General features: G+C 46.9%; 2 protein-coding genes and 1 long non-coding RNA gene across 10 annotated transcripts in view; all 3 read left to right on the forward strand.

Moving 5' to 3' along the window:
* The window catches only part of CUNH9orf24 (chromosome unknown C9orf24 homolog), a 26269-nt gene continuing 3718 nt past the window's right edge, over positions 1–22551 (forward strand). Inside the window, exons 1-7 of one of the 7 annotated variants that reach the window (XM_033238257.1) lie at positions 1–537; positions 12821–12965; positions 16045–16157; positions 17472–17547; positions 17781–18015; positions 19174–19260; positions 19729–19891. In XM_033238257.1, the coding sequence (XP_033094148.1) occupies positions 403–537; positions 12821–12965; positions 16045–16157; positions 17472–17547; positions 17781–18015; positions 19174–19260; positions 19729–19834 (897 nt within the window). In that variant the 5' untranslated portion in view covers positions 1–402 and the 3' untranslated portion in view covers positions 19835–19891. Of the gene's footprint in view, positions 538–12820; positions 12966–16044; positions 16158–17079; positions 17195–17324; positions 17391–17471; positions 17548–17780; positions 18016–19173; positions 19261–19728; positions 19892–22551 lie in introns of those variants that run through there. The other 6 variants (XM_033238258.1, XM_033238260.1, XM_033238259.1 and 3 more) reach the window with 6 other exon arrangements.
* LOC117099051 lies at positions 548–2233 on the forward strand. The gene is made up of 2 exons (XR_004443679.1): positions 548–1809; positions 2121–2233. It is a non-coding gene; the product is annotated as an uncharacterized LOC117099051 (long non-coding RNA).
* Positions 16069–22551, forward strand: part of MYORG (myogenesis regulating glycosidase (putative)) — a 14272-nt gene continuing 7789 nt past the window's right edge. Inside the window, exon 1 of one of the 2 annotated variants that reach the window (XM_033238255.1) lies at positions 16069–16157. The gene's annotated coding sequence lies outside the window, so the exon portion shown is untranslated. Of the gene's footprint in view, positions 16158–21863; positions 22113–22551 lie in introns of those variants that run through there. The other variant, XM_033238254.1, reaches the window with a different exon arrangement.

The following is a 22551-nucleotide window of genomic DNA, read 5'->3' on the forward strand; positions in this document are numbered from 1 at the left end:
AACCCCTCCGAACCTCTGTTTCTCTTCAACAGTGAGAAGCCTGACCTAGAAGATCTCCAGAGGCCCTCTGAACTCTTAGAAATTGGGCTTTTTTGATAGACTTGAGGCAGGAGGGGGTCAGGATCAGGGAGGGAATTAGACCTCCTCACCTTCCCGGGGATGGGGCTGAGTCAGGTGATATCACAATGGGCAGTGCCCATCCTGGAGGGGACATCAGTGTGGGGTGGGAGCAGGAAGGCTGTTGGGGAAGGAAGCTGAGAGATCCTCTGCAGGAGGGTATTACAGCAGCTAGGGGCACCTGCCAGGCTGGAGGTGTGGGTTATCTAGGGGAAGGGTGGTCACTGATGTCCAGCAGGAGCCCTTGACAGGTAGAGCCCATCACAGCATCTCCAAGACCACACCATGTTCCTGTTCTCCCGTAAGACCAAGACCCCTGTCAGTACCTACAGTGACTCCTACAGGGCTCCCACCTCCATCAAGGAGGTCTATAAGGACCCACCTCTATGTGCTTGGGAAGCCAACAAGTTTCTGACTCCGGTAAGTGGGAGATTGGCGGGGAGGGGCAGGCCAGAGTGTATGGCCAGTCTGGATGCCTGGCAATGTGTGTTTGTAATTATTTGTAGCTTTGTGTGTGTGTGTGTTTTATTCATTTACCTAGGCACAGAATTTACAATGGTATGTAAAATACCACAAAATCCTGCCTTCATGGAATTACATTAGGGTAGGAGGTAGGAACAGGCAGATAATAAACAAGAAATAAACATGAGTTTTATAAATTCTTCAAAAATACTGTAAAGGAAATAAACAGAGTAGTGGAAGTGGAAATGGAAAGGGAGGGCTACTTAGGTCATGGAAAACCCTCTCTCAAGGTGACAATAAACTGAGACTGGAAGGATGAAATAGAACTAGCCACATGAAGAACTGAAAGAATAGAAAAGCTGAAAGTTCCAGACGAGTGATCAGAAAGTGCAAAGGCCCTGAGGCTGCCTATGGAATAGGCCAGAAACTGTCCTATACGCATCCCTTTAATGTATATGTATCACAGTTTCCTTGCATCTGTGCTTGAAGATTGGTGGCCAGGTGGGAGGAAATCTGTGAGTCTAACTGTGACTCTGCCTAAGAGAATTTATCTGTGTGTACCATCCAACAAAACTTTGCTGAGTATCTTTATCTGTAGGCAACTCAGGATACAAAAGGGAAAGGCCAGACCTTGCCTTTGATGAGCCCACAGCAAACAAGTGAACAAAGTAGAGTTGCCTGCTGTGGAACATGCACCAGCAGAGGTGGAGAGCCAGAAAGGGGAGAGCACTGCCCAACCTGAAGGGCAGATCTACTGAGGGATCCAGGAGGAGGAGGCTTCCAGCAGAAGAGAGTCATGAGAAAAGGCAGCCTGTGGGCAGGGACCTACCAGAAACTGAAACTGCTAGAGCAGGAGAGTTTAGTCCTTGGGTGAGGGAGGAGTCTCCAGACCAAGAAGGGCCTCTCTGGCTGGCTATGTTTAGGAGCATGGACATAAGGCTCCAGGTTTTTGAACCTGGGAGGAAGAGTCATGGTTCAATTGTGAGTTAGGTCACTCTGGCCACAGTGTCAGGGAACTGCAGGGGCTGGGGTTGAGGGTAGGAAGGCCAGCGAGGGGTAAAAGATGAGGAAGGAGGATGTAGGTAGGAGATAAGGTGATTGTCACAGTGAAAAAATGAATTTGTTGAATAGGAGACAATTTTTTAAAATAATGTATTTTGTCTAACTACAAAATAAATATATGCTCAATGTAGAAAATGCGGATAACTCAGAGACGCACAAAGAAAAAAGGTCTAGGCCGGGCGCGGTGGCTCAAGCCTGTAATCCCAGCACTTTGGGAGGCCGAGATGGGCGGATCACGAGGTCAGGAGATCGAGACCATCCTGGCTAACACGGTGAAACCCCGTCTCTACTAAAAATACAAAAACGAGCCGGGTGAGGTGGCGGGCGCCTGTAGTCCCAGCTACTCAGGAGGCTGAGGCAGGAGAATGGCGTAAACCCGGGAGGCGGAGCTTGCAGTGAGCTGAGATCTGGCCACTGCACTCCAGTCCGGGCAACAGAGCGAGACTCCGCCTCAAAAAAAAAAAAAAAAAAAAAAAAAGGTCTAAAATCCTACTACCTAAAATAACCATTGTTAATATATTATTATATGCCCTCTCAGGAAGCAAATATTGTTTATTATAAAAATAAATAAAATTTATTACAAAATGTTGTATTTAAAGAATCTTATTGAAAATTTAGGTTCTTTATAAAATTTTGCTAGTATAATCATTCTTATACATGTATCTTTGTACACATTTCCAATTATTCCCTTAGGATAAATTACTAGACATGAAATTATTGGGAGAGGCCGGGCGCGGTGGCTCAAGCCTGTAATCCCAGCACTTTGGGAGGCCGAGACGGGCGGATCACGAGGTCAGGAGATCGAGACCATCCTGGCTAATACGGTGAAACCCTGTCTCTACTTAAAAATACAAAAAAAACTAGCCGGGCGACGAGGCGGGCGCCTGTAGTCCCAGCTACTCGGGAGGCTGAGGCAGGAGAATGGCGTAAACCCGGGAGGCGGAGCTTGCAGTGAGCTGAGATCCGGCCACTGCACTCCAGCCTGGGTGGCAGAGCAAGACTCCGTCTCAAAAAAAAAAAAAAAAAAAAAGAAATTATTGGGAGAAAGGATATACACATTTTTAAAACTTTTGCTATATACCTCAAATTGCCATAATAAGTAAGGGCTGTAACAATTTACATTTCCACAAGCAAAATATGAGAGTGCCTGACTGCTTTTCCATACTCAATAGGAGGGAATTTTAAAAAGTAGATGAACAGATTTTGGTCACCATCTGGATGGTAAGGGGAGAGATTAGGGTGACCCTTCAGTTTTTGGCTGTGGCAACTGGAGGAATGCTAATGCTATCAACTGAGGTTTGGAATAGCAGATTAGAGATTTGGAGTTCATTTTAGGACAAAAATATTTGAGGATATACAAGAAAAGATGTTCGGCAAGTAGTTAGATATAGTTATCTGAAGCAAAGGAAAGGTCTGGGTTATAGATAGAGATCTTGAAGTCATCATCATATAAATGGTAGGTGAAGTCATAGGAAGAGATGAAATTGCCAAAGAAGAGAGAGAAAATGGCCAAGGACATAACTTTGGAGAATATAAATATTTAAGGGTAGGTAAAGGAAGAAAAGCCATAAAAGAAGACAGGGAATTATTGCCACAGAACTAGGAGGAAAATCAAAGATAAACCAATAAATACAGCATTATTAGCCAAAGATCAGTATCAAGCATTAGTGACAGAGAAAGTGATCTCTTGGATGTAGTGACTCTTGGTAACTTAGCCAGACAGCTTCAGTGAATGGCGAGGAGTGAAAGTCAGATAGCAGTGGTATTAAGAATGAAGGAAAAGCCAGGCATGGTGGCTCGCGCCTGTAATCCAAGCACTTTGGGAGGTTGAGGCAGACAGGCAGATTGTTTGAGCCTGTGAGTTCAAGACCAGCCTGGGCAACATGGTGAAATCCTGTCTCTACTAAAAATACAAAGATTAGCCAGGTGCAGTGGCATGTGCCCATAGTCCCAGCTACTCGGGAGGCTGAGGTGGGAGAATCACTTGAGCCCAGGAGGTTGAGGCTGCAGTGAGCCGTGATCACACTACTTTACTCCAGCCTGGATGACAGAGCAAGGCCCTGTCTCTTAAAATAAAAAAAATTTAAAAAATTAAAAAAAAAAGAATGAAGGAAAGGCTTCTGCTTTTGGCAGTGTGGTGGTCTAGAAACTCTGAAGGGCCCTCCTGCTTTGAAACAACTTAAGTTCTGAATAAAAATTAATTTTTATTTTGTGTTGGACTGTCATGGAGATGAGTGGTAAGTATGGTTAAAAAGATAGGATTGTCCTGAGGACAAATGCCATTATTAGCACTACAAACAGGCATTTAAGCCTTAAACTAGCTGAAAGATAGAGGAATTAAATCTGTAAATTCCAAATTTAACCAGAAAGTTTCATGTCTCTGCCCCCCAACATACACATACACACACACCCCCCATGAATATTTATCTTCAATGGTGGAAAACATCCTCAATGTAGGTTTCCAGGTATCCTTTGAAGAAAGGGCAATTAAACATGAGCTCACAATAAGAGATAAAAGAAAACAAACACCATATTACAGAATCTGCAGACACAACAAACAATAAACTTAAACTCCCAAGAATTTCAGATATTAGAATTAACAGTTAAATAATATAGAATAATTGGGCCGGGTGCGGTGGCTCACGCCTGTAATCCCAGCACTTTGGGAGGCCAAGGCGGGTGGATCACGAGGTCAGGAGGTTGAGACCATCCTGGCTAACACGGTGAAACCCTGTCTCTACTAAAAAATACAAAAAATTAGCCGGGCATAGTGGCAGGCGCCTGTAGTCCCAGCTACTCAGGAGGCTGAGGCAGGAGAATGGCGTGAACCCAGGAGGCAGAGCTTGCAGTGAGCCGAGATCGTGCCACTGCACTCCAGCCCGGGTGACAGAGCGAGACTCCATCTCAAAAAAATAAATAAATAAAATAATAATAATAATAATAATACAGAATAATTATGATTTTTTTAAAAATGTGAAATCTGGACAGGCATAGTGGCTCATGCCTGTAGTAATACCAGCACTCTGGAAGGCTGAGACAGGAAGATCACTTGAGGCCAAGAGTTCAAGACTAGCCTGGGCAACATAGTGAGACCTTGTCTCTATTTAAAAAATAAAAATAACTAAAAATATGAAATCATTAAAATAAGCAAGCAATAAGAGATTATTTAAAAATGAGTAGACAAATGTAAAAAGGAACTGAACAGAATTTTTAGAAATGAAAAATGTATTTGCTAAACCAAAAAACTCAGCAGGCGGATTAAAGAGCAGAGTCAACACAGCTGAAAAGTCCAGTGAAATGCAAAATAGACTGAAAGAATTTTCCCAGAATGCAGCACAGAGAGACAAAGAGATGAAAATATGAAAGAAACATTAAACAATATGAAAGACAGAATGAAAAGATCCCACACACATCTAATGGGAGTCTCAGAAGGAAAGAGCATAAAGAACAGGCATTATCTACAAAGAAAAAGGCTCAAAATTTTCCAGAACTAACAAAATAAGTGAATCCACAAATGGAGAAAAAAATAGAAGAAATTCCACAGTTAGGCACCTCACAGTGAAACTGCAGTTCACCAGCTTAAGAGATGACCTTAAAAGCAGACAGAGAAAAAAATATTTTCAAAGTGTCATCCTTTCAAAAACCAAGAAAAGATAAGACATTTACAGGCAAACAAAAATGAAAATGTTTACTACCATCAGGTCTATATACAATAAAGGAACTTCTAAAGGATATACTCTGGGGAGAAGGAAAATGATCACAGAAGGAAAGTCTGAGATGCAAGAAGGAATGGTAAGGAACTGATAAACATGAGGTAAATTTAAGCAAACATTATCTATAGAAAATAATTACAATGACTTTTAATTTGTAATATTTAAAGGAAGAACTAAAATATTAGAAAACTATCATTTAAGTTGGAATAGGACAGAGTTAGGTGTTCCTAGATTCTCCCATTGTTCTAAGGAGAGCATAAGATATTACAGTTTTGTACTGTCAACTAGCTGGAACTATACTTGCAAGAATTTCCTTTGCTAAATGTTTCCCAATTGGCCGTGAGAGAAATCTGCACATTTGGAAAGCATAAATGAAAGAATAGCCATTTTTACCCTCTGAAGATTGATGTGGGGTACCAAGCACTGTGGCAGCTTATGCACAATATTGCTGATTTAGTAGTTCACCTTATTGCCATAGGGCAGCATTTGGCTACAACTCCTCTAGCTCCCACTGGATCTCCTTCAGCCTCTCTGGGTCCTGGGCCAGGTGTATGTGCAATTCCACGGCAAAGGGCACCAGCTTGTCCTGAAGGCCATCCATATCATCAGTGTTGTAGGTAATGAGATAGACGCAAATTTGACTTTGTCCTCCTCATGAGTTCCAGTTTGTCCTTGCTCTTACCCACTTCATGTCCAGTTCTCCTTCCTGATGCCAGCCACTGACTTCAGGCTTAAAAATAGATGCAAAGAAACAGCTTTGCAGAGTTCTTAACCAATATCCACAATTGTGTAAAGCCTCATCTCTCAAGTAAATCCCTTATGCTATATCACTAAAAGTGGTTTCTCTGATCCAAATTTGACTGATATGGATACAATAAAAAAAGCTGAGTAAGCTAAAAAGTAACAGACAAAAGAGATTTTCAGATTAAACACACACACACACACACACACACACACACAGTTTTTAGATGGATCACTACATAAATGACAAAGTTTCAATTCACCAGAAAGATATTATAATTACAAACTTGTATTGGCCTGATAGAATTACTAGAAGGACCTGTAATTCTAGCACTTTGGGAGGCCCAGGTAGGAGGATCATTTGAGCCCAGGAGTTTAGGACCAGCCTGGACAATGTAGCAAGACCCCCATCTCCACAAAAAAATTTAAAAATTAGCTGGGTGTGATGGTGTGTGCCTATAGTCAGGAAGCTGAGACAGGAAGATGGCTTGAGCCCAGGAGTTTGAGGCTGCAATGAACCACAATCACACCACTGTGTTCCAGCCTGGGTGACAAAGTGAGACCCTGTCTCAAAAACACAAAAACAAAAACAAAACAAAACAAAAATGCCAGCCTGAGCAACAAAGCAAGATATCATCTCTACAATTTTTTAAAATAAAAATAAAGAATTACCAGACTGAGAAATTGGCAAAATATACCATATTAGATTGTAACACACTACAATTACTGATAGGTCAAGCAGACATCCCCAACCCCCCAAAAAAGCAAAGATCTAAAACTCTTGAAATATAATTAATATACTTGATTTATTTAACATAAATAAAACCCTGAACCCAACAACTACAGATTTAAACATACAAGGAACATGATAAAGGTGACCAAGTACTAGGTGATAAAACACACATAAATAGAATTCAAAGATTGACATCATGCAAAATAACTGTCTCTAACCTCAATGTAATAAAATTACAGATCAACAAGAAAAGGATAACCAAAATCCTTTGTAAGTTTAAAATTTTGAAAAACACCATTCTAAATAATGGGTCAAATAAGAAATCACAACAAATGGAAATATACTCAGAACTGAAAAGACTGCATATCAAAACTTGTGGGGTACAATAAAAGTTGTAGAGGAAAACCTATATCCCTAAATCCTTGTCTTAAAAAAAATGTGAAATATAAATTACCTCAGCATCAAACTTAACAACTTACGGGGAAAGGAATAAATGTAAAAAAAATAGAAGAATGGAGATAAGAAAATAAGAGCAAAAGTTAAACTAGAAAGCAAAGATTCAGCAAGATGAACAAGCAAAAGTTGGTTCTTTGATGAGGCTCATAAAATAGACAAATCTCTAGAGAATTAAGAAAAACAAGGCACAGACAAATAAAAGAAGGGTCTAACAATGGATGTAGAAAAAAAAGTAAGAGAATGTTCTGAACAACTTTATGCTAATAAAATTGAAAACAAATGGACAAACACTAGAAAAATAAAACTTGCCAAACCTGTTCAAGAATTGGAAAAAATCTGAATGCTCCTATAACAATTTAAAAAATTAAACCAGTAATTTGAAAACTTTCCCCAAAGAAAACACCCAGCATAGATAAACAGTTACATTCCTCAAATGCTTGAAGAATAGTTGTCTTAATCTTATACGAACTGTCAGAGAACAGAAAAAAAGAGGATGCTTCCTAACTCATTCTATGAACCCAGCATAACTTTGATACAAAATTAATCAAGAAGGCCAGGTGCAGTGGCTCACACCTGTAATCCTAGGACTTTGAGAGGCTGAGGCAGGAGGATTGCTTGAGCCCAGGAGTTCAAGACCAGCCTGGGCAACACAGCGAGACCCCCTTCTCTAAAAAAAATTTAAAAATTAGGCCGGGCGCGGTGGCTCAAGCCTGTAATCCCAGCACTTTGGGAGGCCGAGACGGGCGGATCACGAGGTCAGGAGATCGAGACCATCCTGGCTAACACGGTGAAACCTCGTCTCTACTAAAAATACAAAAATTAGCCGGGTGAGGTGGCGGGCGCCTGTAGTCCCAGCTACTCGGGAGGCTGAGGCAGGAGAATGGCATAAACCCGGGAGGCGGAGCTTGCAGTGAGCTGAGATCAGGCCACTGCACTCCAGCCCGGGCGACAGAGCGAGACTCTGCCTCAAAAAAAAAAAAAAAAAAATTAGCCAGGTGTGGTGGCACACACCTATGGTCCCAGCTGCTATGGAGGCTGAAGCAGGAGGACTGCGTGAGCCCACAAAAAAAATTAATCAAAAGTGTATAAGAAAAAAAAAGTATACAGGCCAATTCACTCATAAATACAAAAGCAAAAATTCTAAATAAAATATTAGAAAACTGTATCCAGCAGTGTATAAAAAATAATTTGTGATGGTTACATTATATTTATTTCATAAGTGCAAGGATGGTTTAACATTAGAAAAATAAATATCATTCATCACATTAACAGATTCAAGAAAAAAGATCATTTCAAAATATGCAGAGATGGACATGAGATCTTACTAAAAATTCTTGAACTGTACACTTTGAGTGAAGTTTATGGTATGTAAATTATACCTCAATGAAGCCATTTAAAAAACATGCAGAAATAGCAGTTGCTAAAATATATTACCCATTTATAACTAAAAGAGAAAAACTTAGCAAATATAACCTGATTAAAAAAATATACCAAAAATATACAGCCAACATTATTCTGATTAAATATTAGAAGCATTCTTTTAAAAGTTGGAATCAAGGCAAGGATGTTCACTACTTCTATTCAGCATTGTACTGGAAGTCCTGGCAAGGACACCACAAAAAAAGTAAAAAGATATAAGAATAGGAAAGGAAAAAACAAAATTGTCATTATTTGCAGACAATACAACTGCATATATAGAATCTACAAATTGGCTGGCCCAAGGTAGTGAGTTATCTCAATTGATTGTTCACAGTCAGTTACAGATCAAACTCCTTGTTCCACTCTTTCTCTCCTTCTCACTAGTGTGCTGGACTAGTCTTAAAAAAAAAAAAGAATCTACACACATTGTTAGAATAATTGGATAAATATTAAAAGTCAATCACATTTCTTCACACAAACAAATATTTAGGAAGCATAATTTTAAAAATATACATCATTCATTCTAGCATCAAAAAATAATTAGAAATCTAACGATGTGTATAAAACTATATGGATAATATTATAAAACTTTATTGAATAATTTTTAAAAAATACTTAAATAAATGGAGAGATATAACATGCTCACGAATGGGAAGAGTTACTATCATAAAGATTCAGTATCACCAGGCGCAGTTCTCAGCACTTTAGGAGGCTGAGGCAGGCAGATTGCTTGAACTCAGGAGTTCAAGACCAGCCTGGGCAATATGGTGAAACCTCATCTCTACAAAAAAATACAAAAATTGGCAGGGCATGGTGGCGTATACCTGTAGTCCCAGCTACTAATTAAAATCCCAACAGGATTTTTTGAAGACTTCAACAAACTTTTAAAAATTTATAGAGATGGGCAAAAGTTCAAGAAATAGCTATAACACACCTAAAGAAGATGAGTTATCCAAACTCCTGACAGATTAAATATGGAAAGTAAAACTGTTTTGTGTTTACAAGGAAATACAGAACATTGTCTCCATTATCTGAGAGTATGGATGAATTTCTTAAACAATTCACAGAAAGCACTGACCACAAAAGAAGAGGTTCATCAAGACACTATAAAGAAAAGTATGGCTGGGCGCGGTGGCTCAAGCCTGTCATCCCATCACTTTGGGAGGCCGAGACGGGCGGATCACAAGGTCAGGAGATCGAGACCATCCTGGCTAACCCGGTGAAACCCCGTCTCTACTAAAAAAAATACAAAAAACTAGCCGGGCGAGGTGGCGGGCGCCTATAGTCCCAGCTACTCGGGAGGCTGAGGCAGGAGAATGGCATGAACCCAAAAGGCGGAGCTTGCAGTGAGCTGAGATCCGGCCACTGCACTCCAGTTTGGGCGACAGAGCGAGACTCCGTCTCAAAAAAAAAAAAAGAAAAAGAAAAGTAAAAGCCAGGTGCAATGGCTCACACCTGTAATCCAAGTACTTTGGGTGTCTAAGGAAGGAGGATCACTTGAGCTCAGTAGTTCAAGACCACCCTGGGCAACACAGGGAGACATCTTCTCTACAAACCAATTAAAAAAAAAAAAATTCAGCTGGGTGTGGTGGTGTGCACCTGTAGTCCCAGCTACTTGGTAGGCTAAGGCAAGAGGATAGCTTTAGCCCAGGAGGTAGAGGTTGCAGTGAACTGTGATTGTGCCACTGCACTGCAGCGTGGGCAACAGTGAAACCCTATCTCCAAAAAAAAAAAAAAAAAAAAAAGACAAATCACAAACAGAAAAGATATTTGCAACATGTATAAGTGCCAATAGTAAAGGACTAATATACAGAATATATAAAGAATTATAATTATCTTGGTTAAAATTGAACACATGTTTTGACACCCTCCTAAAACCCCTCTAAAACTACAGTAAATGAATATTTAAGAGATAAACTCACAAGGACGGTAGGAAGGAAGAGGCAATGGCAACACAATTTTGGAAGCTGGAAAAGATGATAAGTAGTAACTGACTTAGCAGATCTGAGAAAGCTAAATCTAAAGCCAGCAATGGAAAAACCAAGCCATAATTCAACTTAAAACTGCAGAATTTCTGAAAGGCTCAGGAACTGGTAATCCTAGGCTTCTCTGGAACTGAGGATGGGACAGGACCAAGGCAAAAATAAGGATTATTTGAAAGCTGTTAAGAAGTAGTTAGGCCAGGCGAGGTGGCTCATGCCTGTAATCCCAGCACTCTGGGAGGCTAAGGTGGACGGACCACTTGGGGTCAGGAGTTTGAGACCAGCCTGGCCAACATGGTGAAACCTACTCTACTAAAAATACAAAAAAAAAAAAAAAAGCCGGGCATGGTGGCAGGCGCCTATAATCCCAGCTACTTGGGAGGCTGAGGCAGGAGAATCACTTGAACCTGGGAGGCAGAGGTTGCAGTGAGCCAAGATGGCACCATTGCACTCCAGCCTGGGTGAGAAGAGCGAAACTCCATCTAAAAAAAAAAAAAGCAGTTAAACCCACTAATTACCCCTTCTATTTCATGCCACAGGGTAACTGCCCACCTCTGTCTCTGCTAAGTCAGGAGACTAAATTTTGGCAACGACCTCAGGACTGGGGATACCAATTGAGGACAGGGTACCATTTTGAAAACAAGTGAACCTCCATATATTAAATGCTAAAATCCCCAGCGCAATCTTCAGCACTAGATTCTCAGAACACTGGCAGCTAAGTCATTAACCTCAGGCCAAAGGTTGAAGGAGTCTTTTCTGAAGAATCTCATCAGCCAAGAGGAAAGACCTACAGATATTGACATTAGAGTTTGCAAAACATTGTCCAACAAGATCATCCTGCAGTGATGCTGATGGTGGACAAAGCCCACACACAGCTCAAAGCCTTCAATAAGCTTTTATAATTTGCTACTTATCAACAGGAGCAGACAAAGAGGAAACATCTGAGGAAAGCATCTAATAGAAAAATTGATTATATCTACGAATTATTCTAAGTGACTGTTTTGTTTTTGTGTGTGTATGTGTGTTTAGTGTGTAAGTGGGTATATCTGAGTGTGTATGTATGAATATTCATCTATATGTGCATCTATGGGTGTATCTGGGTACACAGGGCCATGTGTATGTGTATGTGTGTGTGTGTAAAGCTCAGAGAAATGCTGAGTCACAGGATCCATGCACCCACATCTGCCATATTCTGCCCTCCACCCACATAGAAGTCTGACTGTGCAGGATCTGCTCACAGAACAATGTCAGCTGGGCACAGTTGATCCCATAAGCCCCTAAGCGAGAGGTTTTCAGGATGGTTAGAGCACTGGGAGCAACCAGGTCTCAGCCTTGGCCAAGAGAAGGGTGAGGTGTGGTGGTTCATGCCTGTAATCCCAGCATTTTGGGAAGCCAAGATGGGACGATCCCTTGAGTCCAGGAGCTCACCACCACACCCAGCTAATTTTTGTATTTTTAGTAGAGACAAAAACTAAAATTTTGTATTTTAGTTTCACCATGTTGGCCAGGATGGTCTCTATGTCTTGACCTCATGATCCGCCCGCCTTGGCCTCCCAAAGGCCAAGATTACAGGTGTGAGCCACTATGCCCAGCCGGGAATTACATTTTAAAGTAGGTGCCCCTCCAGCACTGTCCTTCATTTTCTTTAAGATGCCAGATTCCCAGAGAGCCTTTACTGTCCAAGACACCTACATAAGGCAGTCAGCTCCCAGGGTAGCCCCCTTTTCTGAGACTACAGATTGTGCCAGGGCCTGATGCACTGTTGGCAGAGACCCAGCCCTACTCCCAGGGAGCATACAGTCTAGGAGAAAAAGGACAGGTATATGTAGCTCTGACCTTCATGAGCTCCCCGCGAAATGGCAGAAATGAGAAAGTCAGAAAACTACTCTGACTTAAGGCCACTGCTTGGCTCCAAGCCCCAAGCTTGGATGAAAAGAAAGGAAGAAAGAGTAATTCAGACAAAAGAACTGTGCAGAGGATCCAAAGCTGGCATGGGAATCCCTCTGACATGGGGAGGGGGGTTGGGAGACCCACCTGGGCTGACCTTCTCAAGAGAGGCTGGATCTAGTTCCAGCAAGAGCCCAGGGCTGGGGTCTCTGTGCCCCTAACCACTTCTCCCCTCTCCCCTTGCCCAGGGTCTGACTCATACCATGGAGCGACATGTGGATCCCGAAGCCCTGCAGAAGATGGCCAAATGTGCTGTACAGGACTACACTTATAGGGGGTCCATATCAGGCCACCCCTACTTGCCTGAGAAGTACTGGCTTTCTCAAGAGGAAGGTAAGGCCTCCCCTTTGCTGACCCCTAAAATGACGCCCAACCTGAACCCAACCACCTGGATTCTGACCTCCATCCTGATTCTCTCTTTTTTTTTTTTTTTCGAGACGGAGTTTCGCTATTGTTGCCCAGTCTGGGTGCAATGGTGTGATAATCTTGGCTCACTGCAACCCACTTCCACCTCCCGGGTCCAAGTGATTTTCCTACCTCAGCCTCCTGAGTAGCTGGGACTACAGCCATGTGCCACCAGGCCCTGCTAATTTTTGCATTTTCAGTAGAGACAGGGTTTCACCATGTTGGCCAGGCTGGTCTCGAACTTCTGACCTCAGGTGATCCACCTGCCTTAGCCTCCCAAAGTGCTGGGATTACAGGCCTGAGCCACATGCCCAGCCTCCATCCTGATTCTATGTCAACTTTATCTCCACTCATGACCTAGATTTCTTCCCTAACCACCCTCCACTCCCAACCACCTGACCTGACCCTGGCCCTGGAGGAGATGACCTAGGCCCTGTCTTTTGGTGTTCTTGTCTGTGGGGGAAAAAAAGCTGGAAGGGCACTGGGTCCCATTCTTAGAGAGTTGGAGAAAGGATTAACCTCCCACAAACAGATCCCTCCAAGTGCATTCTGGATGCCATCTCCTCCCATCGTCCCAGCCACCCTCTTCCCATCAGCTCCCTCCATCTCTCCTGCATCCCTCTGCCCCACCACACCTCTTTCCCTCAACCTGGAACCTTCTCTGGTTTCTTCCCAACTAAAAATTATCTCTTGCTCCTCTCCTCAATAGCCTAGGTTCTCAGAAACATGGTCCATACTCACTGTCTCTATTTCCTCACCCTTTCTTATACCTTATGAGAAACTGTCTTTCTCATTTGCTTGGATGTCTATAATCTGTCTAGCTGTACATTCGAAAGGAATGTACAGCTATGAATCTGGTCTTATTCACAGCTGTGCCCCTCCATCGAGCACAGCGCCAGGCTTCATAAGTCTTTGTTGAATGGACTGAGAATTCTCAATGGAAGTTGGGAATGTGCATCTCCTACAATGAAACAATAAATTGCTCTTGCGTGGCTCTGATTACCAAATCCACAGGAGTCTGCAGTCTTTACCCTCTGAGACCTTTACCCTCCTGGACCAATGAATTGCACTCTTCTGATCACTCTCTACTTGTTTTGTTGTTGTTGTTGTTTTGTATGTTAATCCTCCAGCACACATGCTATGACCCCACTCTATTTCTTGAAACAACTTCCTCCTCAGTTTGTCTGATGCCTACCTTTCCTGTGCATCCACTGTGGAAACATGGGGTTCCTCGGGATGTTATCCTGCACCCTCTTCTCCCCTTGCTCCTCCTCCAAGGCCATTTGATTTAACACAAGGCTTTAATTATTGACAGCTTCAAATCCTAATTTCCAGATTTGTCATCTCACCTGAATTCCACCCTTCTTCATATGCTTATAGTTATCTTGACCTGGATGTCCCCAAACACCTCAGTTTCAGTATGTGCAAATCGCCATCCCCGAACTCCAAATCCCAGCACTCCACCCCTCCCCTCACACAGCTGCTCTTTGCTAGGGCTTCCTCCACACCGTCTCACATAAGTATTCTTTCAGACTGTTGGATCATGGAGGGCCTTGTAGGACAGGCTTTAGACGACTAGGGGCTAAGGGGGACAAACCCTGTAGGGTTTTTTTTTTTTTTTTTGAGACGGAGTCTCGCTCTGTCGCCCGGGCTGGAGTGCAGTGGCCGGATCTCAGCTCACTGCAAGCTCCGCCTCCCGGGTTTACGCCATTCTCCTGCCTCAGCCTCCGAAGTAGCTGGGACTACAGGCGCCCGCCACCTGGCCTGGCTAGTTTTTTGTATTTTTAGTAGAGACGGGGTTTCACCGTGTTAGCCAGGATGGTCTCCATCTCCTGACCTCGTGATCCACCCGTCTCGGCCTCCCAAAGTGCTGGGATTACAGGCTTGAGCCACCGCGCCCAGCCTCCCTGTAGGGTTTTAAGTAGGAGAATGTCTCGGTCAAATTTTCATTTGTGAAAAAGTACCACAGCTGCTATGTCAAGGCTGGATTATAGGATTTCAAAGGTGAGGCAAGGAGAATAGTAGAATAATCATAATAGTTTTTTATGTGCCAAGCATCATTCTAAATGTCTTACATATACTAACTTATTTAAACCTCACAGCAACCCTGTGAAGTAAATAGTACTATCATCCCCATTTTAAAGTTGGAGAAACTGAGACACAGCAAAACTAATTAACTTGGTCAAGGTCACACACATAACAACTGGCAAAACTGAAATTTAAACACAAGCAGTCTATCTGCAGAGATAGGTATCTATTAACCAAGACATTATATTGTCTCCTGGTTAAGGTGCTGAGAAGATATGAAAGTGAGATCATGGGGTACTGGAAGACGGAGTAGATTCAAGTTATTGATTGATTGATTGATTGATTGAGACTAAGTCTTGATCCCTCACCCAGGCTGGAGTGCAGTGGCACAACCTCGGCTCACTGAAACCTCTGCCTCCCTGGTTTGAGCGATTCTCGTGCCTCAGCTCCCTGAGTAGCTGGGTTTACAGGTGCATGCCAACCATGCCCAACTAATGGATTTTGCCATGTTGGCCAAGCTGATCTCAAACTCCTGATCTCAAGTGATCTTCCTGCTCTGGGGTCCCAAAGTGCTAGGATTACAGGCATGAGCCACCTTGCCTGACTAGATTCAAGTGATTTTGAAGGAGGCAGAATAGGCAAACCTTGGGGCCTAGAGTAGAAGATGAGAGAGAGGGAGGAATTGGGAAGAGGCCCCTTGTCCAGGCTGGCTGATTCAAAAAGGGTAGTAGCAGGATGAAAAGTGGCTGGCACAGTGGATCCAGACTAAACTCAGAAGGTTGCCTTAGGTGGGACATGGGCTACATCTCAGTGTTTAAGACAAGTGTAGGCCTGGCTGGGCTTGGGGTCTGGCTTGAGGACAGTCTGTGAGGGTCAGCTTTGTGCTGGGAATCGGAAGAGAAACATGTAGGGGATCCCAGGTCCTGGAGTAGAGTAAGAAGTAACACTAATTGACATCTCCACTCCTATTATCCTGCAGACAAATGCAGCCCAAACTACCTGGGCAGTGACCGGTACAACACATGGAGGATGGAACCTTCCAACAGCAGCTGCTGTAACAAGTATACCACCTACCTTCCTCGGCTGCCTAAGGTATCTACTGCACCCTGCACAGACGCCTGGGGACTGGGACACGCATACTCCACCACCTCCCAAACCACAGTGACTGATATTTCACCATTAGGTCATCATTGCTTTCCCAACAAATGCCCCAGGGCTCTTCCCCATCTGTGAAACTAGAGTCTGTATTTTTTTTTTTTTTTTTTAGATAGAGTCTCACTCTATCACCCAGGCTGGAGTGCAGTGGCACAATCTTGGCTCACTGCAACCTCTGCCTCCTGGGTTCAAGCAATTCTGCTGCCTCAGACTCCCGAGCAGCTGGGATTATAGGCATGTGCCATCACACCTGGCTAATTTTTGTATTTTTAGTACAGTCGGGGATGTTGCCCTGTTGGCCAGGCTGGTCGTGGACTCCTGGCCTCAAGTGGTCCACCTGCATCGGCCTCCTAAAGTGCTGGGATTACCTGCATGAGCCACTGCGCCTGGCCGGCTTTGAATTTTTTTAGTTGAAAAAGGAACCCAGAAGTGGGGCTGTGCTGGCCCCCTGGCTCTCAGTCTCTGGGGATTGGGTGCCCTGGGCCCCAATCCCTGGCTGGGCTCTGTAGGGACATGGCTGGTGTGCACTCCATGATATTCTACTTTTCCGAAGCTTGCCAGCTGGCCCCTCCCCATATAGTCTGGCCCCTGTGATACTGGGGCTAGCCAAAGAGTCAGTGATACACTGCATCTCCCTGCTCCACCTTCTCCTCCTTTGTGATGTGAGCACAGATGGGAGGAAGACCAAGGCTACTCAGTAGCAGTGCAGATACAGGAGAGTCTTCCAAGGACATAGGAGAAGGTCCAGCCATGGCCACAGACTCAAGGGCACCTGAGAGGACCCAAAACCAGAGCCGGGGCTCTTAACTGCAGGCTGATGGCTGACCCTGGGTTGACGAACCCTTTTGAATTATAACTTCCTCAAGAATCAGAATCTTTCACAAGTTCTTCACGGAATGGGCAAGCAATATTGAAAACCCCCCATTAGAGAGACACCCAGACACAGCTAAACAGAGTCAGCTAGACAAAGAGGGGTAAGATCAAAGGCAAACGCTGAGACAGGATTGTCACAGGCCCAGGAGCCAAACCCCATGCACCTTCAGCTCTCCCTACCCCACCCCGCCCCTGTAGGCAGCGTAAACGCGTTGCCCGGCGACAGCCGCAAACACTCAGAGTCCTGGAGAGGTGGGGAGCTGCTGAAGGGCGGGAGAAGGCGCGGCGTGGCGATAGGTCTGGGTGTTCTGGGAGGACCCCTAAAAGGGAGCAGCTCTGCCAGGTCAGAGCTTGAGGTAGCATGTGTGCCACTTCCAGGAGGCCGGCATGGAGACAGCAGTTCGAGGAATGCCCTTGGAATGCCCTCCTAAGCCGGAGCGGCTCAATGCCTATGGTAAAGAGTGGTAGTGGGGCGTTGGAAAGAACGGGTGGGGAGGGTAGGGGAAGGCCGGGGGGAGGGCGGGATGGGGACCTGAAGGATGGGTAGGAGGCCGAGGGTCCTGGAGAGAGTGGAACCCTGAATCTATACGTCCCTGCTTTTGTCTCCACCTCACTCTGTGACCCGGCCTCTTCCGATCCCTGTGCATCTGTCTTGGGGTCTCCTGCGCTGGGGACCCGCGGGCGCAGAGCGCGAAGTGATGGTGAACATGCTGAACTCACTGTCGCGGAACCAGCAGCTGCCGCGGATCACGCCCCGATGCGGGTGCGTGGACCCGCTGCCCGGCCGCTTGCCCTTCCAAGGTTACGAAAGTGCTTGCTCGGGCCGCCACTACTGTCTGCGTGGGATGGACTACTACGCCAGCGGGGCGCCCTGCACCGACCGCCGCCTGCGGTCTTGGTGCCGAGAGCTACCGACTGTAAGGTTCGCAGGGCTCCGCCCGCCTCAGCCGGGCTCCACCCCACACAAGCCCCGCCCCAGAACCCCGCCCGCTTCCAGCCCGGCCCGCCACCTTGCCGGCCCCCAGCCTGCTCTAGCACTGCGCGGCAGGCTCTCGAGGCCGCGCCGTGTCCCGCCCTCGGCCTCCAAGGCCTGAACTAACAACTGAGGCGGGAGAACCAGCACGAAGGTTACTCCAAGTCCCCGACCCCTGTCCCGCTCAAACTGGGCTCAAGGTCAGCCTGGCCTCTCTATGTGCTCTGGAGGTCCCGCCGGAGGGTTTTTGAGGAAGAAACTCCGCACATCAGTGGCATCCTCTTCCCACATCTCGTCGGCCCTGCCCCCTTCCCTGGACACCTGGCCCTAGAGACGCAGGTTCTAGCCTGTGGAGTGCCCTGCGTTCTCAGAAAAATGTCCTCTCTTGCTGGGCCCCCGTCACCGTCGGTAGTGGGTGCGGTCATTCGCGGGGGCTACGTGAGCCAGGAAATGGTGACCACTTTACCAGAATGGCTCTGGCCTCCTCGGATCCCGCACCACCTGCGGAGGTAGGCACTCTCCCGTGTTATTGCTAAGAAAACTGGGGTCCGAGCGCACAGCTGAAGCCCAGACTGCAGCGCGGCATTCGTCCTGCACCCGGCGGCAGCCAAGCCTGGGGGAACTTTGTCCGCGGTAGCCCAGAGAGCTGTGCAGTGGGGGTCCATAGTGATCCCCCGCCCCTCTCCAGGCCGAGAAAGTCTGATTCATTGTGCAAGACTGAGTCTTACCCCTCTCAAAGGCATACGGGAGTGGGAAAGTGTCAGCCTCTAGGAAGCTCAGAAACGATGCCTCATCCTAGTGCTGGAGAAATTGCTGTCCAGTGGCGGGGATCCGGTGGTTCCAGGTCCTTAACGACCGGAGCCCGACCCTCCCCAGGGACCAGCGCTCTTCTCTGAACGGCAGAAATGAGGCCTTACCGGGAGGGAGACTTCCAAGGGGGGTTCCCGAGTCGGTGCTGCAGTGGGGGTTTTGAAGGGTGAGAAAGGAGAGAAAGATTTCCGAGCCTTGAGACGGACACCTTAAGTGCCGCCCAAGGGCTTGATCTAAGTCGGGGATGAGAGTCAAAAGGCCCAACCCCTCCCTGCTCGTGGCTTCCTTCTTCTCCAGTTGTGTACCTCCCTACGAGCACCGGCCCGGAATGCAGTGTGCTGTTACAACTCCCCCGCCGTCATACTACCCATATCCGAACCTTAGGTAAGTCTAACGGGCACACACTCATTTGCACACGCACCCTGGAGTCTTGGTGAGGCGGGGCTGGGGGAGGATGGCTCGTAGATGGGATGAGAACACCCCGCTGCGGTGCACTGACAGGCAGATACCACCAGGGGGAGCTAGTGCCATGGCGCAGTCAAAGGTGGTAAGGACAGAGGACCTTAGGACAGAGCTGGGAGGCCTGTATTGAAGGGTTACAGGTTGGCAGTGGGCTTACAGCCAAAGGCGTTGGGTTTAGAGCTTGAAGTAACGAGTAAGAAGTCGATGTTAAGGAGGAAATATTGGGTATCAGCAACTTAACAGTAGAACCTAAGGTCAGGAGGTCAGTATTGGAACCCAAGTTCAGTGCTATAGGCAAAGTGTAGGGATAAGGTTAGCGTTGCAAACTGGAGTCAGATATTCACTTTGACACATGAGGATCCAAAAGGGCTGACCCATCTCTTCCTGTAGATGGGACACAAGTCACTTCAAGAAGTCTGGTGGTCCCCAGAGAAACAACTATGTTATCCATCCTGAGTTTGTGTCTGAGACCTATCCTGACTATCGTTGCTGGTAGAGCCTGGGCTTGCTGGGCCACAGGGACAGAGCAATAAATAAACTCTTCACCCCCAAAGCCTACCTCCTGTGTCCTTACCCAGCAGAATCTGGAAGTGAAGGGCCAGTCACTCGGGCCTCTACCAAACCCCTTCAACTGAGATGCAATTTTTCTCAAAGTCACCCTTCCTTGAGCCCTTCCAACCCCATCATCTCAGTATGTCCCTGAGTGCCCTCCTGACACAGAACAGTAGCCCTATATCCAACTGCTGTCCTCCTCCCCTGCATCCCAGAGCCCAAACGAATGGGTCCACCCTGCAATGCAGGCAGGAGCCATCTACTTCCCACCCCACGAAGACCCTCCAGCTAACATTTCTTCAGCATGCCCCCAAACTTAGATGCCCTCCCACTCATCAAAGGACCCAGGATCCTTCCTTCCACAGTCAAAGCCGTATCCCTACACCCAAAGCTCTTGATCTCTGCTTCCAGGAGTCCCTATCACAGCCTCCCAAAAGCCTCTCTGTGCTCAGACACCCTTGCTGCAAAGGTGTGTCCCCCATTCCAAGTCCAACTGGTGAACACATAATTTTGAAGGGTTTCATGACCACGAAATTTCAAGTTGCAAAACAAAGCCCTGTTTCTCTGCCCCTCAGGGAGCGAGAAGGGCCATTCTAAAATCTCTGGGATCTTCAATATTTTCCTTTCTGCATCAATTGATACGAAACTAGCTGGGTCCAGTGGCTCACACCTGTAATCCCAGCACTGTGGGAGGCCGAGGCAGGAGGATCACTTGAGCCCAGGAATTCGATAACAGCCTGGGGCAACATAAGGAGACCCCTTCTCTACAAAAAATGTAAAAATTAGCAGGGTATGGTGGCACGTAAATGTGGTCCCAGTTACTCAGGAGGCTGAGGTAGGAGGGGATAGCTTGAACCAAGGACACTGAGGCTGCAGCGAGCTATGTTCACGCCACTGCACTCCAGCCTGGGCGACAGAGCGAGACCCTCTCTCAAAAAAATAAAATATGACCCGACGTGGTGGCCCATGCTTGTAATCCCAGCACTTTGGGAAGCCAAGGCAGGTAGATCACCCGAGGTCAGGAGTTTGAGACCAGCCTGACCAACATGGTGAAACTAAACTTTACTAAAAATGCAAAATTAGCTGGGTGTGGTGGCATGTGCCTGTAATCCCAGCTACTTGGGAGGCTGAGGCAGGAGAATTGCTTGAACCCGGAAGGTGGAGGTTACAGTGAGCCGAGATCGTGCCATTGCACTACAGCCTGGGCAACAAGAACGAAACTCAAAAATAAATAAATATAAAAATAAAATAAAAAGAAATAAAACCTCAGAGTCTTGCCCAGCCCCCGGGGAGAAGGGCATGGCGGGGCACGCCCACTTTCCCGCAGCTTGGGCGTTTCTAACCAAAGGCTGTAACTTAGGAGGAGGGGCTGGACCCTATAAATAACTAGTCTGGGGGTGTCGGTCGGGGAGGCGAGTGACATTGCAAAACACCGAGCAGAAACCGGTCTTCTCAGTCCCTGACCTCGGACACCGCTGGTTTGGTGGGAACCGACAGCTTGGGCTCCCGGCAGGTTGGAACTACAGCTCCCTCCGTGGGGCCCTTGATTGGAAGCACCCTGCATTGGGCGCTAAGATAATCGCGGAATTCCGCCACCACTTTTCCATATGGAAAACTGAGGGCTTGTGAGAGCGTTATACCGATATGGCCACCACCTGCCCAAATCAGGAAAAAAGGAATTCCAATGGCCAGCCCTACTCCTTTACCCTGCGGCTCTCTCCCTCTCATTCTCATTTCAAACCTAGCCTAGAGGTGCAAGAACCCCAACCTTCCGCAGCTGCTCCTTTCTGCAGAACTACATGTCCCAGCAGGCCTGGGGTCGAGCCCAGCCCGCTTGCGGTTAAGCAGTGACCCAGCAGGGGCGGGCCCGCCGGCGGGAGTCGGAGACTCGGGACGCTGGACTGAGCAAGCCCGAAATGCCAGGGGCAGAGCACAGAGCAGTGGCAGGAAGGTGGGGCTGAGGGGCGGGGCCTCAGGTCCGCCTGATAACCTGGGAGGAGGGGTCGAACGTCAAGGGCAGGGCTGGACTCTGAGGCCCGAGGCGAGACTGGATGACTGGGGCGTGGCCGAGGAGCCCCAGGGCGGGGCCCGAGGAGGGGCTCAGCTGTACTCTGCCAGGCAGAGCCTCGCGCGGCGCGGTGGCAGCTTCACTCTGGTTCAAGCGCAGGGGATCGGCGGGAAGCTCCTTCACCCCTGGTTCTGCCGGGCTGTAACTGCAATGGGTGAGCCCAGCGGGAGGGCTGTGGGAGGCGAGGGGCTGCTGAAGGAGCACGATTCCTGAACTTTCGCTCCCACCGATGAATGGGTGGAGCGAGCCTGAACACCTGGGCCCATTCCACGGCCGCATTCCCGCCAGGCGACGGGTCCCTTGACCTCGGTCGGCCCCTCGGACAGTATAGCCTTCGGGCGGGGTGCTCGGGTGGCTGTGCAGTATTCCAGGCTGTGTAAGCAGTCACTCGATCCCCGCGGATCCGGTCACCGGGCAGGAGAGGGAGATGGGCCGGATCGAGTTGCCTTTGATATTTCCATCCCCCCCCCGGGAACGTGTTCAACTAACGATTCTACTTGGAATGGATTCCCCTCAGCTGAGCTGGGCGTGGCCCTCCCCCCTTAGACCAGACTAGCCGTGGCAGCCAAGACTGAGGTTGAGGGTCCAGCGGG

This window comes from Trachypithecus francoisi, unplaced genomic scaffold, assembly GCF_009764315.1.
Source record: "Trachypithecus francoisi isolate TF-2019V2 unplaced genomic scaffold, Tfra_2.0 Lachesis_group16, whole genome shotgun sequence".
In the NCBI taxonomy this organism is placed as follows: Eukaryota; Metazoa; Chordata; class Mammalia; order Primates; family Cercopithecidae; genus Trachypithecus; species Trachypithecus francoisi.